The sequence below is a fragment of the Triticum dicoccoides genome, chromosome 5A (genome assembly GCF_002162155.2).
Source record: "Triticum dicoccoides isolate Atlit2015 ecotype Zavitan chromosome 5A, WEW_v2.0, whole genome shotgun sequence".
NCBI lineage: Eukaryota > Viridiplantae > Streptophyta > Magnoliopsida > Poales > Poaceae > Triticum > Triticum dicoccoides.
In genome coordinates, this window is record NC_041388.1 from 232,511,541 (window position 1) to 232,529,912 (window position 18,372).

The 18,372-nt window shown below is 46.8% G+C and overlaps 1 protein-coding gene across 2 annotated transcripts in view; it reads left to right on the top strand.

The window, feature by feature from the left end:
* The window catches only part of LOC119300778 (outer envelope pore protein 37, chloroplastic-like), a 29,559-nt gene extending 11,985 nt beyond the window's left edge, over positions 1 to 17,574 (top strand). For both annotated transcript variants that reach the window (XM_037577665.1, XM_037577666.1), the window contains 5 exons: positions 15,606 to 15,695; positions 15,927 to 16,097; positions 16,181 to 16,275; positions 16,516 to 16,636; positions 16,763 to 17,574. In XM_037577665.1, coding sequence (XP_037433562.1) covers positions 15,606 to 15,695; positions 15,927 to 16,097; positions 16,181 to 16,275; positions 16,516 to 16,636; positions 16,763 to 16,894 — 609 coding nt within the window. In that variant the 3' untranslated portion in view covers positions 16,895 to 17,574. The remainder of the gene's footprint in view (positions 1 to 15,605; positions 15,696 to 15,926; positions 16,098 to 16,180; positions 16,276 to 16,515; positions 16,637 to 16,762) is intronic.
* Positions 17,575 to 18,372: the final 798 nt, after the last annotated feature.

Here is an 18,372-nt window from a genome sequence, read left to right on the forward strand (position 1 = left end):
TGGGCTGTCGCGGCCCATTGTGGCCTAAAGACCAGGGAGGGAGGCAGTGGGGTTTTCTTGCTTTCTCTTTTTTATACTTTTGCTTTTTTCTTTTCTGTTTTCTTTTATTTTAGTTTTTTTAATAAAATACTAAAGTTGTACCTAAAATAGTTTTAACAAATATGCCACTACCACAATTAACTTGACACCTAAAGTAAAATAGTGTGTAATGGTTTATTATTATAAAAGCTTTTTAATAATTGTTTTTGCTACTATTTTGTTAATTTTTTAGTATTTAAACATTTATAAAAGTGTGATTACTACACCATAATTACCTGTGCATTATTAGACTCACCCCGAACATTTTAGTTTTAATATTTCAAAAGTTTTATTGTTTGCTTGATTTTGAATTTGAATTTGAATCGGTTTCAAACTAATGCGAGATTAGCAACAGTAAACGAAAGAACGTGACATCATTAGCAGAGGGTTGCTGTAGCTTAATTATAAGGGCGTCACATCTCCTGCCCTCAAATGCAGCCCCTTCAAAAATTTCAGTACCCTTCTGTCCTCGATCCACTTTTTTGCTGCTCCTACACATTTAGAGTGAAGCAACAAGGGGGGAAGGTGGTCCAGATCTACCCATGCATTCCTCAGCTCTCCCACATTTTTTTTCAAGAAAATGCAAAGGACCTTTGTGTCTCATTGCATTTAAAAGATAGAGTTTGGTTGCAATCCTCCTAGGAGGGCAAGCTCAAACGAAAAACAGGAGAACTAGTGCACATCCCAGGTGGACGGCAGGATGACGCGTATGCCAGGGGCACCAGCGCGTGCCCACTGCTTGGCTTCGTCCTTGATCTTGGAGACCAGGACATGAACCAGGGGCTGGGCGCCATCGAAGATGCAATTGTTGCGCTACTTCCAAATCATCCATGGCCTCAAGAGGGCAATGGAGGCGAGGTGATGTAGGGTAGGAACCCTAATCGGCCGATCTTTCACGAAAGGAGCGAATCCCGGGATGAACACGAAGAACACGAGGAGGGAAACGAGGGGAAAAACACAAGGGGAACACAAGAGAACACTCAAACCAACAAGTATGATCACACATGCGCTAGATCCATGAACATAAAGGGAGATACAAGATCCAAAGTCAACAAAGGACGATACACGAGGTAACCGGTCTTCTTTGTGAGGAGGTCTTGAATCCACGAGGGGATTTCTCCGCAAGGAGGTCTTGAATCCAAAGGGATCTTCTCCGAAGAGGGGCCGCGGTCTCTCTCGTGGAGTAGATCCGATGTGGATGAGCAATGTTCTATCTCTAAATATGAGCTAAACCAATGCTAACCCTAGAAAGTTGGACGAGGTGGAGTATATGTAGTCTAGGGGGTAGAAGGGGTATATGGGCCTCGGCCCTTCACTGTGCGCAGACAGGGAGGCCGGACGTCCGGGCTTTCACGCGGGGCCGGATGACCGGGCTGGCGAGGCCGGATGTCCGGGCGTTCGCGGAGGGCCGGATGTCCGGGCTGGTGAAGCTGGCCATGTTGCTCTCGGGAAGGTGGTGTCCGGATTTCCGGGCCGGGCCGGATGTCCGGTCTGGGGCCGGATGTCCGGGGCCTGTAGATGCGCAGCGGCTGATAGGCTGTTGTGGTCGAAGTCTCCAGCGGCCGGATGTCCGGGCTTGGGGCCGGATGTCCGGGTCCTGGAGCTGCCTTCTTCTTCTCTCGGCGTTCCTCTTCATCCGTGAACTTGGGGACTTGTACATCTTCACGTGCATCTTCGGGAGGGTCCTCTTGGTACCTAATCATGCACAACAACTCGGACTTAGGTAGTAGCCATGTCTCATGCATAGAAAGTGGAAGTTCGGAGAGGAGAGAGTTCACCTTATCTTCGATAGCCTTCGTTCGGGCTCTTGTCATTGGTCCAAGTGGTGTCGTAGGGGACGTAGGTAGGTCCATGGGATGACCTTGGGATGCTCCGCATCATCTCCCCTCCTTTGGGGAAGATCCGTCCTCGGATCAAATTCTTCATCACCATGGAAGGGCGAGAGGTCCTTGATATTGAAGATATCGCTCACGTTGTACTTGTTGCGGGGGAGGTCGATCTTGTAAGTGTTGTCGTTGTAGCGTGCAAGCACCTTGAAGGGTCCGTCCGCTCGTGGTCGAAGTTTTGACTTGTGTTCTTGTGGAAAGCGGTTCTTGCGAAGGTGTAGCCACATGAGATCACCAATGTTGAAGACCATGGGGTGCTTGTTGATGTTGAGCTTGGTCGCAAGTCGTTGTACTTGGCGCTTGATAGTATGTCTTGTATCTTTATGCACCTTCTTGAGATGAGTCACACGTGCACTTGCGTCTAAATTGATGCGCTCTTGGAGTGGAAGGGGAAGAATGTCCAATGGTGACAATGGGTTGAATCCGTAGACGACCTCGAAGAGGGACTTGCCGGTTGTTGAGTGTCTTGCTCGGTTGTAGGCGAACTCAGTGATAGGCAGGCACTCCTCCCACTCCTTGATGTTCTTCTTAATGAGTATTCGAAGTAGAGCGGAGAGTGTACGGTTGGTCACCTCCGTTTGGCCGTCGATTTGTGGATGATACGCCGTGGAGAAGAGTAGCTTGATTCCGAGCTTGGCGCATAGGGTCTTCCAAAAGTAGCTAAGGAACTTGACGTCGCGGTCCGAGACGACTGTCTTTGGCACTTCATGTAGACGCAATATTTCCCTACAAAAGAGATTAGCAACATGTGAAGCATCGTCTATCTTGTTGCAAGGAATAAAATGTGCCATTTTAGAGAAACGGTCCACAACGACAAATACCGAATCCTTTCCATTTCTAGTCCTAGGCAATCCAAGTATGAAATCCATGCTAATGTCTTCCCATGGTTGATATGGAATTGGGAGAGGCATGTAAAGGCCATGGGATTGAACTTTAGACTTAGCTTTGCGACATGTAGAGCATCGGTTGGTGAAGCGGTTGACGTCGCGAAACATCTTGAGCCAATAGTAGTTCTTGGAGAGCGTGGCGAGAGTCTTGTCGCGTCCAAAATGTCCCATTAAGCCTCCTCCATAAGATTCCCGCAAAAGCAACAAACGAAGAGAAGACTCGGGGATGCAAAAGTAGCAAAAGTAGGATCATGCTCATACAAGTCTTTTATGTGCTCAAAGCCAATGACATTCAACTCAAGTTGAGTAACAAGCATGCATATGCGGGAAAGGGCATCCGCCACAATGTTGCCTAATGTACTTGATGACATAAAGAAAAGACTCAATAAATTCACTCCATTTAGCATGGCGCTTGTTCAACTTGGTTTGACCCTTAAGGTACTTGAGTGTTTCATGATCAGTATGAATGAATTCATGAGGGCGAAGATAGTGTTCCCATTCATGCAAAACGCGGACTAAAGCATATAGCTCTTTGTCATAGATGGGGTAATTGAGTTGCGCTTCGAAAAGTTTCTCACTAAAGTAAGCTATGGGACGCTTCTCTTGCGTTAACACACCTCCTATGCCATTACGACTAGCATCGCAATGAATCTCAAAAGATTTGTCAAAGTTGGGTAAGGCAAACACATGAGCATGAGTAAGCAAATTCTTAAGCTCATTGAAAGCGGTATCTTGGGATGATCCCTAAACAAAAGGCGCATTCTTCTTGCTCAAAGCATGCAAAGGCGAAGCAATGGTGCTAAAATCTTTCACAACGCGACGATAGAAACCCGCAAGGCCAAGAAAGCTACGCACTTGTTGCAAGTTCGTTGGTTGTGACCAAGTCTTAATAGCATTGATCTTGGACTCATCTACGTGAACACCCTTAGAAGATACAACAAAACCCAAGAAAACAAGCTTATCAACGCCAAAAAGGCATTTCTCCATATTAGCATAGAGATGCTCTTTTCGAAGAGTTTGTAAAACGGTTCGGATATGGGTGACATGCTCTTTGAGAGACTTGCTAAAAACAAGGATATCATCGAAGTAGACCACAACAAACACACCAATGTAAGGGCAAAAGACATGATTCATAAGACGCATAAAATTACCCGGTGCTTCCGATAGACCCATAGGCATGACTAACCACTCATACAACCCAAACTTGGTTTTGAAAGCGGTTTTCCATTTATCACCCTCTTGTATGTGGATTTGATAGTAACCATTCTTAAGATCAATTTTTGAAAAGATAGTGGCACCACTAAGTTCATCAAGCATATCATCAAGGTGTGGAATGGGATACCTATAGTGAACGGTGATAGCGTTGATAGGTCTACAACCGGAGCACATGCGAAAGCTACCGTCTCGTTTTGGCACAAGAATGACCGGGGCGGCACAAGGGCTCAAACTTTCACGCACATGTCTATGGTCTATGAGATGCTTTACTTGCCTTTGTATTTCTTTGGTTTCTTCAGGGTTGACACGGTAGGGAGTTTTGTTCGGTAGAGGTGCTCCGGGGATGAGGTCGATGCGGTGCTCGATGCCTCGTAGTGGAGGTAGTCCCGGAGGTAGCTCGTCGGGGAAACATCTTGAAATTCCTGCAAAAGAGAAGACAACACTAAAGGTAGAGCGTGAGAGGTGTTAGCTTGTGTTGCATTGTCCTTGCACAAAAGGACGTAGTGTAGGACACTAGATGGGTTCTCACACACTCCTCTTATCTCACTTTTGGTGGCAAAGAGAACTAAGTTCTTGTCGCTCATCGTGGAGATGCTCGATTTGGGCTTGTGGCGTTCACTCTCTTTTTGGTGGCTCGCTCTCTCACTATTCTCTCCACGATGGGTGGCTTGCTTGTCGGCGATCACTTGACTTGGAGGCATGGGACGAAGTACGTACTCCTTTTCCTTCATCTTGAAGATGTAGTGGTTCGTTCGGCCGTTGTGAATGACACCTCTATCAAATTGCCATGGGCGTCCAAGAAGAAGGTCATTGGAACGATGTCACACTCCAAAGTGTCTTCATAGGCGCCAATTTTGAAGGAGACTTGTACTCGATGCTCGACTTGGAGAGTGCCGGAGTCGCTAAGCCATTGAACTTTGTATGGATGTGGGTGCTTCGTCTTGGGCAATTGGAGCTTGGAGCAAAGTTCTTCACTTGCGAGATTATGACAACTCCCTCCATCGATGATGACCTTGACGAATCTTCCATTGATGCCGGCCTTTGTATGAAAGATATGGCATCTTTGGTCTTCTTCTTGGTGATGTTGTAGAGTCAAGACCTTGGAGACAACAAGAGCGGGACTTGAATCTTTATCGCAAAAGACTTGTTCCTCTTCATCGTTCACTTGCCGGTGCATGGCGACTTGCTCAAGGGCGTCCATTTCTCCTTCACTCATGGAGTCATAAGTGCCGTCGTCGTTGAGGATCATGGTTCGCTTGTTGGTGCACGCATAGGACTTATGGCCTCGGCCTCCGCATGTGAAGCATTTGAAGGAACTCGTCTTGACGGTCTCATCGGTTGGAGTGGATGATGATGAAGCTCTCGGCTTGAAGTTGCTTGTAGTAGGAGGATGACTTGGAGTTGACGAAGTTTTCTTGGAACTCGACTTGTCGACGTTGCTTGTAGAAGGCTTGGTAGACGGTGTTGGAGTCGTTGAAGCTTGGGTGTTGGAGAAGCCGTATGACTTGGATGAGCACTTGGCATACTTGTAATCGTCTTGCACTTGACGTTCCGCTTTTGTAGCTTGATGCACTAGCTCGATGAGGTTCGAGTATGGTTGGAAGTCGGCGATCTTCTTGATAGGATGGTTGAGTCCATTCAAGAAACGTGCCATTGTTTGCTCATCATCTTCCGTGACGTTGGCTCTTATCATGGCAATCTCCATCTTCTTGTAGTACTTTTCAACGCTCTTGGTTCCTTGCTTGAGTAGTTGGAGTTTCTTGAAGAGGTCGCGGTTGTAGTAGGTAGGCACGAAGCGTGCTCTCATGACATCCTTCATTTGCGCCCAAGTAGTGATGGGTGGTTCACCTCCTATCTCTCGGCGCTCGATAATTTGTTCCCACCAAATGAGGACATAGTCTTGGAACTCAAAGGTTGCCATCGCGATCTTCTTCTCTTCTTCATAGTTGTGCAAACGGAAGATTTTTTCGACCTTCAATGCCCATGAAAGATACTCTTCGGGATCGTTGCTTCCATTGAACTTGGGTATGGTGAACTTGAGCTTGCCATAGCATTGCTCTTAATTGTGTTGGGGTCGGGGATGATGACGTCCATGTTGTTGATGATTGTCAAGCTCATGTTGCTCTTGGAGAAAAGGGTTGTCGACCTCTTGTTGCCCTTGTCGTGGAGGATTCCCATTGTCTTCATGCTCTTGATGAACTTGATGTTCTTGGCGAGCTTGTGGAGGAGCTTGTCGAGCTCGAGGAGGAACTTGAGGAACTTGACGATGCACGCGAGCTTGAAATCTTCGTTCTTGAATTTCTTCGCGAAATGCTTCTTCATGTTCACGAGCTTGTCGGCCTCGGTTGGCTATGGCGCGACCTGCATCTTGGAGGGCTTGTTGCGCCTCAAGTGCTTGAGCATCTCGCAATTGTTGCTCTTGATGTTGTGCCTCGGCATCTTGTGCTTCTTGGTGTAGACGCGCTCGCTCTTCTGCTTCATGTTGGCGTTGCGTTCTCGTGCTAGCGTAAAAGCCTCTTGGGTTTGACGTTGTCGGTGCTCTTGAGAGTTGGTGTCGTATAGAGGATTGAGGCTTGCTTGACGATCGTTGCGCGCGGCACGTCGAAGAGTGTTCGATGTCGGTATACTTGAGTCGGAGAGGGTGAAGTCGGAGTGTCGACTTGAGCGAGTCCTTGATGAAGATGAAGTGGAAGAAGAGCGGTTGAGCAAGAAAGCGCGAATCTCGTCCATTCTTGCGTCGTTCTCTTGCTTGTGATCGTCGAGCTTGTGGTCGAAGTAGTCCTTGTACGTTGCTCGGAGAGTCGCAAGTCGGCGGCGAGGTTGTCGATGCGTTCACTCATTGCTTGTTGCTCTTGATGCAAAGCACGTTGTGCACCAAAGAGGTGGCTCTTGGTGACGTAGGAGTTCATGTCGTCGTTGTGCTCAATGAAGAGTGGGTTGGTAGAAGTACTTGGCCTATCCATCATTCCAAGATAAAAAATGTGAGTGGCAGAAGAGAAGAATGAATACCAAATGTATCTTGACCAAAGTTGAAAGTGAATCAATGATCACTCCAATGTGGACAAGGAAATAGCACAATTGGTACCAATTCTTGTCGGTTTCTCACACCTACACAAGTAAAAGCTTATGGTGGAGCTTGGTTAGGATGGTGGCACAAAATTTAATGCAATTGTAAGTGAGCTTCAATAATGTTGAAAAAGATTCGCAAGATTGCAATGCAACAAGTAGACCAAGCAATGTAATGTACACGGAAACACACACGCAAAGAGATAAGTGGGGTTGGGCAACCAAGGATGAGCCAAAATGTGAAATCCACAAAAATGCTCTTGTTGCACAACACTAGAGAGACGCTAGCACGATTGCACAATAGGCGGATACAAGACTTGTGCACAACCTACTTAGCAAAAATGCAACGACTTCTATCCCAAGTATGTTCTATGCAAGGTGTTTCGATGATATGATCCAAGATGATCTAATATGACAATCTTAATGTTGTATGATGCTATGGTTTTTGCTTAAAAGCTCTTTGCTTATCTTTTTCGTTTGCTTAAAAGCTTGTTTGGCTCTTTGATGTTTGAGCTCTTTTCTCATGCAATGCTTGACGAACCAAGATAGCAATTGTGTATGCGATGACTACCTTGTGACACAAGAGATGATACCAAGATATGCAACAATGATATATGTATGCTATGGGAAGTATGATCACTAATGTGCACAAGTCTCGTTGCCGGCAATACTCAAAGGCTAGTCTCTATGGGTAAGCAACGCAAAGGAGTAAGGCTTATGATGGCTATCAATGTAATGGCAAGAGTGATATGTCCAATAATACCAAGGTGAGGTTACCGTTTCTTCGGTTCCTCGTCCGTAAGCAAGAATGGATGACGGTGATCCAACCACGAATACCAAGATGTAGTCGATGTGGTCGTTGTTGATGACGCGTCCGTGGCGAAGGTGAGCGGCGGTGATGTTGATGTCGAACCGTACCTAAAAAGCCGAAACACAAGTAGGACACGGTACCACAACTCAAATTCTCAAAGCAAAATTGGACCAAAAATGTCGGAGTTGGTGTTGGTAAGCGATGGTTGTGTATGTGGTATAAGGTGTGCTATGCGAAAGTGGTGGAGGTATGCGGAATTATATGTGGGCACCGGAACAGAATTTGGCGAATATGGACGAAAAACGGGCGGTGGAGAGGAAGTGGTGCTGCCAGGGGCCGGATGTCCGGGCTTGTCGGGCCGGATGTCCGGGCTCTGGATCCGAGGATGAACGCGAGGATCTTCGCGAGGAGAGGTCAAATCCAGGCAAAATTCGGGGGAATTTGTGGATGGAAATTAGAGAAAAATGGATGGAAAGCTAGATCTACCTGCAACACATGAAATCCGCGGATCAAATCCAACAAAACTTCATCACACGAACAAATCACAAAAAAAAATTTGGGGCTATTTTTGTGGGGAATTTTCAAATTAGGGACGAAATCAACAAAACTAGGCTAGCAACACAACGGGGAGGCTCCAAAATCGTGATCAACGTGGCTCTTGATACCAAGATGATGTAGGGTAGGAACCCTAATCGGCCGATCTTTCACGGAAGGAGCGGATCCCGGGATGAACACGAAGAACACGAGGAGGGAAACGAGGGGAAAAACACAAGGGGAACACAAGAGAACACTCAAACCAACAAGTATGATCACACATGCGCTAGATCCATGAACACAAAGGGAGATACAAGATCCAAAGTCAACAACGGATGATACACGAGGTAACTGGTCTTCTCCGTGAGGATGTCTTGAATCCACGAGGGGATCTTCTCCGCAAGGAGGTCTTGAATCCAAAGGGATCTTCTCTGAAGAGGGGCCGCGGTCTTTCTCGTGGAGTAGATCCGATGTGGATGAGCAATGCTCTATCTCTAAATATGAGCTAAACCAATGCTAACCCTAGAAAGTTGGACGAGATGGAGTATATATAGTCTAGGGGGTAGAAGGGGTACACGGGCCTCGGCCCTTCACTGTGCGCAGACAGGGAGGCCGGACGTCCGGGCATTGGGCCGGATGTCCGGGCTTTCACGCGGGGCCGGATGTCCGGGCTGACGAGGCCGGATGTCCGGGCGTTCCCGGAGGGCCGGATGTCCGGGCTGTGGAGGCCGGATGTCCAGGCTGGTGAAGCTGGCCATGTTGCTCTCGGGAAGGTGGTGTTCGGATATCCGGGCTTGAGGCCGGATTTCCGGGCCGGGCCGGATGTCCGGGCTGGGGCCGGATGTCCGGGGCATGTAGTTGCGTGGCGGCTGGTAGGCTGTTGTGGTCGAAGTCTCCAGCGGCCGGATGTCCGGGCTTGGGGCCGGATGTCCGGGTCCTGGAGCTGCCTTCTTCTCTCGGCGTTCCTCTTCATCCGTGAACTTGGGGACTTGTACATCTTCATGTGCATCTTCGGGAGGGTCCTCTTGGTACCAAATCATGCACAACAACTCGCACTTAGGTAGTAGCCATGTCTCATGCATAGAAAGTGGAAGTTCAGAGAGGAGAGAGTTCACCTTATCTTCGATAGCCTTCGCTCGGGCTCTTGTCATTGGTCCAAGTGGTGTCGTAGGGGACGTAGGTAGGTCCATGGGGATGACCTTGGGATGCTCCACATCACAAGGCCTTTGCGCATCAGTGTCGGCGTGTTTTGCCTGGCGTGCAGCCACCAGTCCATGAGGGATTCTCCGTGATTTGGGCCTGCGGTGGTCATCCGTAGCCAGGAGAGGATTTCATGCCAAGTCTGCTTGGCAAAGGGGCACCCTAGAAGGAGGTGACGCATTGTCTCGGGGGCTTGGTCGCAGAGTGGGCATCGTGGCTGGTGCTGGAGACCATGCCTAGCAAGGCGATCAACTGTCCAACACCTGTCTTGGTTGGCCAATCAGTGAGAAAACTTCACATGCGGCGTCGCCCAATTCTTCCAGATGAGCTTCTACGAGAAGCAAGTCGTGGATCCCTGGGAGGTGGCGAGGTAGCATGAGCTAGCAGAATAGGTACCGGAGGCCGGCCATCTCCAAACAAGTTGGTCGGGGGTGTCCGAGAGCATGACGTGCTCGATCGCCAGCCAAACTTGCAGGTATGGCCAATCTCGTGTATGCCCAGGGTCCTGTGGATGTCTCTAGCAGCTATGTCCTTGCAAACCTTGAGCGACGGTTCGGATCTTGCGGCGGCACTTGGGGATGCAGTTGTAAAGGGCTAGGGCGATCTCCCTTAGGGACTGCTCATTGATCCAGCGGTCCTCCCAGAAATATGCCGTTGATCCGTTCCTGAGAGTCATCATGGTTGACGCGAAGAAGAGCGCTCGCTCGTCGGCAGTGAATTGCAGGTCCAGGCCACTCCAGGCGCGCTCATGGTCAGTGCGCGAGAACCAGAGCCAACATAGTCTTAGAGCAAGGGCCCCATGTCTTGAACACCCAGGCCTCCATGCGATATGGGACGGCAGACGCGGCGCCAATTGATGTGGCAGTGCCAACATTGGCGGCAGCGCGGCCAACCCACAAGAAGCTACGCTGAATCTTCTTGATTTGACGAAGCATCTTCTTCGGCGGCATGAAGGTGAGGAGCTGGTGCACGGGGATGGCACCTAGGACTGACTTCACTAGCGCGAGACACCCACTTTTGTTCGTCGGGTTGGCCTTCCATGCGGGGAGCCGCCTGGCAATCCCATCGACGAGGGGTTGCAATTGGGCGGCAGTCGGTCGGCCTATTGTGAGGGGGATCCCAAGGTAGGTGATCGGCAGGTCGACGGTAGGGCAGCGAAGGTGTGCCAGCGCAGATGTCGCCTCGTTCGTGTTGCAGTGCAACAGCAAGGCGGAGCTCTTGACGTAATTAACCATCAGGCCGGAGGCGCGGCCGAAGAGCATCAGGACTTCGCACACGACGATGATGTCGCTGGACGAACAGTGACAGAGAAGCACCACGTCGTCGGTGTATAGGGACATCGTGGGGATCGAACGCGTCGGGTGCAGCTGAGCCATGACTTCCAAGTCAACTTCCAAGTCAATTGCGTGCTTGATGAGCCTGCCTAAGATGTTGACAACGAGCACAAACAGCTGCGGTGACAGGGGTCACCCTGGCGGTGCCAAATAGGTGGGCCTGGCTCGCCGTTCGTAAGTACTCGTGTGCTTGTTGATGAGAGGACGATAGTGATCCACTCCAGAAACCTGTTCCCGAAGCCATATTGGCGCAGGACCTCCAAGAGTCAAAGGCATGCGTGAGGTCCAATTTGAGCAAGATTCGCGGGGCACCCAACTGGTGGAGAAGCCGGGCCGATTGCTTGACTAGAATGAGGTTGTCATGTAGGCTTCGACCGGCGATGAACGCATTTTGGCTCCGTCTGACAAGGCCATCCAGCTTGGGGGCAAGTCGAAGGGAGAGTACTTTGGCGAAGATCTTCGCCACCAGGTGGATAAGGCTTATTGGTTGGTAGTCGTTCAATGTGCTTGCGTCCGCGTGTTTTTGCGGGCCTGTTGGAGCACGGTGCTCTCCCACACATGTCTTCACTGTCTTTTCATCTCGAGTCAGGTTGTGTATTGTGTCTTCAGTCTGAGAGACCAGCATAACATTTCCCTTGCCTGAATACATCTTTGACAGGGCATCCCATACCTGACGTGGAAAGCGCTTCCACTGGTGCTGCAACAGCAGGTGTCAAGGAATTCAGCAATCAAGTGAGTACCAGTGAATCCGTAGCATTTCATTTCTTCCACTCATCTCCCAGCTTCTCTTCAGGCTTCACTGATCTTTCCTAACACATACCCTTCAATTGATTTCATCCTAAAAATTAGCATTCCCCTCCTGGACCAACTCAGGTAGTTTCCAACCCCATCCAGCTTGATCTCATTTGGCATGAGCTCAAGCTTGTACTGCACCTCTCTCTTTGGGGCTTGCTTCCTACCTTCCCCAGAAATATCAGAAGAGGGCGACCCATCTGCTGCCTTTGCAGCCAGCAGATTGGCCAACCTGTCGAGTTACCTTGGCCAGATCCTGTGCCATCTCCACTCACAGCAACACAAACTCCATCACAAGCACCACTGCCTTCAATCTCCTTTATATCTGCTGCGACCTACACCCTGCTTTCAACCTCCTTTGGATCTGCTGCCACCTACACCACTGCCTTTAACATCCTTTGGATCTGCTGTCACCTACAGCAGATTGGCCAGCCTCTCTGATACCATGCTCTGTAAACTAATATAAGACGTTTTAGGTCACTACTTTAGTGATCTAAATCATCTTATATTAGTTTACAGAGGGAGTAGAAAGGAAGGAAGGAGTGGCTAACCTAAGAGAGCAGCCAGCTGCTGTAACGTCCTAGGGTTACAAGAGAGAGCCCCCCTCCCCCAAGTTATATACTCTGTCCACCAATAGACAGATGGGCCACATGGGCTAGGAGATGTAGCACAGGCCGAAGCCTAGTTAGTATCCAACACTCAGTAACAAGTTGATCAAGATGCGACTAACTTGCTTTTCAACTTTCATGATTTTTCATGGCATTCATGAAGCTCCTTTTCAATTTTCCAAGTTTCAACATTTGCACTTGCAATATTTATTGTCCACTCGGAAAACACTTCATTCTTATCTCTAAATACCTGGTTTGTCTTTAGTTCAACAACAACAACAATGCCTTTAGTCCCAAACAAGTTGGGGTAGGCTAAGGTGAAACCCATAAGATCTCACGACCAACTCATGGCTCTGGCACATGGATAGCAGGCTTCCACTCACCCCTCTCCATGGCTAGTTCTTTGGTGATACTCCAGTCCCTCACATCTCTCTTTACGGACTCCTCTCATGTCAAGTTCGGTCTACCCCGACCTCTCTTGACATTATCAGCATGTTTTAGCCGTCCGCTATGCACTGGAACTTCTGGAGGCCTGCGCTGAATATGCCCAAACCATCTCAGACGATGCCGGACAAGCTTCTCCTCAATCGGTGCTATCCCAACTCTATCTCATGTATTATCATTTCAGACTCGGTCCTTTCTTGTGTGGCCACACATCCATCTCAACATTCACATCTCCGCCACCCCTAACTATTGAACATGTCGCCTTTTAGTCGGCCAACACTTTAGCGCCGTACAACATTGTGGCTCGAATCGCCGTCCTATAGAACTTGCCTTTTAGCTTTTGTGGCACTCTCTTGTCACAGAGAATGCCAAAAGCTTGGCGCCGCTTCATCCATCCGGCTTTGATTTGATGGTTCACATCTTCATCGATATCCCCATCCTTCTGCAGCATTGACCCAAATATCAACAAGTGTCCTTTCGAGGCACCACCTGCCCATCAAGGCTAACCTTCTCCTCATGCCTAGTAGTACTGAAACCGCACTTCATGTACTCAGTTTTAGTTCTACTAAGTCCAAGGCTAACCTTTCGATTCCAAGGTCTGTCTCTAGTTCACCTGGATGAATTAATTATGGCAAATGCAACTTGATGAGCAACTCTATCTATTTCATCGTATTTATAGGTCAACCCCCAAAGGTTTTTCTAAAGTCACATACTTGTCACATATCGGACCTGCGTTTGATCATGAAATGATTCCTTTTTCCTCAAATACGCACGACTGTGCCATACTATATATCATTGTTTAGGAAATCGTTAATTGGTAGCTGCTCGGTCGGATGGCAAGTAGGGGATTAATAAACTAATCGGCAATTTAATCAGCCAGTTAATCAATTAATCGGACAATTTATCATTTTATCGGCTACTCGGTGACCCTACGAGTAGGGATTAATCGGCAACTTAACAGGTTAATTGGACGAATTCTTGAGCAGGGCTATATATTAAAGAAGAGCCCCTCCACGTTGGTGATTACATATTACATGAACACCAACTCCACCCTCCTACTCGAATCTAATTTCTTACGCTAGCCCACCTCACCAAAGCCCCAAACAAGGCTTCCACATCTCCCTTTAAGATTCCCGCTTCTATTATATGAACTACATGTGACAGTGATGGTGAAGTTCCATCGAACACAATGGCATTGTGGTGCTTCCATAACTTCCACATTACTAGAAGGAAGATCACCCGTACGTCTTTCTTGCTTAGGTCAGCCCCAAACTTGTTAGTGCACCACTCCACCAATCTTGATCCCCACGGGGGGACCCAATCCGGTTTGTTGAGAGCTAGGCAAACACTGGTGCAGACCTCCCTCGCAAGAACACAGTCCAGTAGGATGTGATTTATGCTCTCCTCCTGGGCACAAAACGGGCAAGCCTCTTGGTGTGCATACAAAATTCGAGCATGTGTGCATATAAAAATCTTTCGTTTTTATTGACATAATGACCTGATTATTTCAGTTTATTTGGCATAGAAATGTGCACTAATGAAATCGAGCCTTAATTATGTACCTGAATTTTGCTAGGGAATCCCCATTAGCTATGTTTGCATACTATGTACTCCCTCCGTCCCAAAATAAGTGTCTCAACTTTGTACTAACTTTAGTACAAACTTGTATTAAGCTTGAGACACTTATTTTGGGACGGAGGGAGTAGTAATTAACACTTGTTTGTACTCCCTCGGTCCCGTAATATAAGAAAGTTTTAGACACTACACTAATGTAAAAAAACGTCCTTATATTATGGGACTGAGGGAGTACATTCTACTGTAAAATGAGATATTCTTTCTATTGTAGAAAAGAAACAACTCAGTATATGCTACCTATTTTTCTCCTTTTAGTTGTTGAGGCTTGTTCACGGCTTGTGACTATTTCTGCTCCTCCTGGAACTTATGTCCATTAGGATCTTTCCCTATTGTTCTAAAACAAAAGGTATCATATCCAGTGATATTTTGGTTGTTTGAAAAGCACAATCATTGTGTAGTCTTGTCGTGTCCTATGAAAACCAAAGCACAATCATTTTTTGCTGCTGCCACCTAAGACCTAATGGTCGTTTTTGGGGTTATTCGGGTCGTTGGTTTTTGTTGCAGGTGCATGTTTTTCCCGTTGTAGTTTTGGGTTGAATGGCATGTGTCGGGTCTTCCCAGTAAATATATATTTTATCCTTAATGCAATGATACACAGTTCTCATGCATCTTTGAGAAAAAAATACCATGTTTCCTTTGTGAACAATAGGTAATTTGTTGGAAGTTGGATTTATGGGCTTGACCAGTGGTACAGATATCCCTGAACAATGAGAATAACATGCAGCTTGTTCCTGATTTGGTTCTCTGCCGTAGCATCTGATGATTAATATACATACCATCCAATCTGCCGGCTAAAATAACTATTGTTTTCGTCTGACATTTCTCAGATAGTAGCAGTACCCATCCAAAATTGGGATGTGGTTTCTACCATTATATAACATCACCCAGTATTCTAAAGTTGGCATTCAGCTTATAGTTTTATACTTGATTGCCACTTCTATTTGCTCTAAATGAAATATGAGTAATGATTAGCACATGGTCAGTATATTCCTTTGTTCTTCTAAATCTAATGGAAGGCTTACCCAACGTTAGAAAATGTTATGCTAATCTTATATTTTGTTGTTCTACAGTGTACATATATCATATAAGATAGGTGACATCATTTTATTTCTTAGGAGGGACAAGGAGAAGTGGCAGTAACTACTAGTTTGGGAGATTCACCATGCAAAATTGAGTTATCATCGCTGGTTCCTCCTGATGGATTGGTCAGTATTTTGTATTCCAGAGGAATATTTTTTTAGCTGAAGACAGCTAGTGTTATGCAATCACAAAGATCTTCCTATATGTATGCTGTCATTCCTTTCTTGTGTTGACAATTTTTTCAGAAGCTGTCAAATCCTTGGTACTAATGACCATGTGAACGTTGCAACCCTTTTTAGTGTGCTAATTGAGTTTATTACTTAGATACCATGATAATAGATATCTTTTGTGTGTAGCCAAGAGCAACCTTCTTGTTTCCTAACGGGGAAGTTTCAGTTAAGGAGAAGAAGTTGGATGAGGGTGAGAAAATTTTGTCAGTAAATGGTATAGTGAAGTCTCATGTTCTGAATGGAGTTTGCACTGCATTGTACAATGATAATATGATGAATATCAAGTATCGCTATAAGGTAAACATCCCTAAGCTGGCCTGGTTTAATGAATATTTGCTCCGTCATGTTGCTTGTAATGGATCATTTGTTCAATTTTGTAGGATGATGAGCTATCATTTATTCCCAGCCTCACTTTACCATCAAATTCACTATCATTTGCATTTAAACGCCAGTTAACTCCTTCAGACAAGTTCAGGTAAATAAAAATGGTGTGAATGATTTCCATCTTTTTGTTGGAATCCAGTATCTCTACAGGTTGATGTAGAGTAGCTGATCTAGGCTTAGAAAAGAAACATCATATGATTTGCCTCCTGGATCTGTGAGACTGTTTTGAGCGATGCACTTGTAACCTTGCTCTGCGTTCCAATGCACAGGGAGCTTGAAGCACCCTGTTTATATGTTACGTCCATTGCTTAACGATACTTATCATCTTCAGTTACCGGTACCATTTTGACACGAACTACTGGAGTGCTGTCTATAAACAAAAGGCCAGTAAGCATGTCAAATGGAAAGCAGGTTATGGGTCGGACGAAAGGCTTGGCTGGGCATCTGTTTGGGTAAGGATTTACTCACAACTGACAACAATAACTAGGCAGCTTAATTTAGCTCATCATAGGAGTTAAGTTATTTTTTTTGCTATATATTTTTGTTGGATTCATATAGATTTGCACCATGTAATGCAGGTTGGCGACGCAGGCGGCAAGACAAAGGAGGCCCCCCTGAAGACAAAAGTCCAACTCATGATAAAAGTCCCTCAGAACAATATACATAATTCAACTGTGGTGTTCCGGGTGAAGAAAAGATGGGATTTTTAGTTTGGATATTTATTGCGCAGAGAAGGTGAGCAACAATAAGAAATTTGAATGCATGTGCATCCGCTGTGTGGAAATTGAAAGGACAATAGTATGTTACTCCCTGTCGCCAGTTGAAGTTAAACTGAAGCGTTTGATAGGAGGTTTGCATATGCAAGTGTAATATTACGGAAAGTGAACAGTGCACCAGCGGTGTCCTTCCCTTGGCCTGCCCGGCCCGTCTATGGCACATAGACCATTCATCCCCCAACTAGCACCCCATCCTCTTTGCCATCGCCATCGCTGCCGTCATCCCACTTTTGGCCTCTACGCCATCGCCCCACCCCTGCTGCCGCCTCATCCATCGACGCCCTTTTTGCCATCGTTCTGGCCGCTTCTTCCATGGCCTGCCTATCCTAGGGTCGATGACAGCCCACCACTGCCTTTAAGGTCATCGCCGGAGGAGACAGGGTTCGACAACCTTGTTGCCTCCGTCTCCGTGGACTCCATTCATCGATCGCGACTCGCCACCCACCCTCCTGCAAGGAGTTCGGCTGTTTGCCCGACTCGGCCGATACTTGTCCATGCCCGCCAACATGCATTGATGGTACTTGTCCATGCCCGCCTCCATCCATTGATGTACTGTTTCATCACTGGACAACTCAGATGAGTTTTTTCTTCTTCTAAATAACTAAATATGTTCATCTTTGTTTGAAGAATCGTCCGATGATTAAAGTGATGTTGTGATAGCTACTTTGGTTGTCAATGAGCACATTGCTAGGCAGCGGCCAATGTTTAGGGGGTCGATCCCGGGCCATGCTCCGGCGTTGAATCGTAATAAAGAAAACAACTATTGCCTACTCTACAACTATTATTTTTAACTCAATGACTCGCTATTCCGTCCCAAGCTTTTTCAACGACTTTTTCGGATGAGGAGGCATGTGTTCAATCGTATTTCGAGATGGAGTGGTGGAGTATGATGACCACTTCAAATGCAAGTATGATGCCCATGGAAAGGTTGGCTTCCTCTCATAAAAAATGTAAGGGGTTATAGCAGCGAGTATGTGGTGGTTTTATGGAACGGCGACAGATGTATGGTGGTTTTATGGGACGACGGATATGTGGTGGAGGTATATGGCAGCGGAGGTAACATTTGTGCGGCGGCAACATGACGACCAGCAACTCGACACGACGAGGCAATTGCAAATTCAACAAAACAAAACACTGATTTTTTTTTTGCAAAAAGGCCCAGATGGGTTCAGATAGGATGATCTAACACTAATTTTTGGCTTGTTCATGGACCATAGGTATGAAGAACATATCTAATCTAGACTACGAAAATTGGAAAAATCTCACCAAGCAATATGGAGTGGCGAGGGTCTCGATCTTTTGATGAGATGACTACTATAGTTTTTGACGGAGTAGACCTTGACAATCCGACTATGAATGTACGAAGACGTCGCGCGTTAGCAATCGCTAAACCAACTCTGAGAGATCATTGA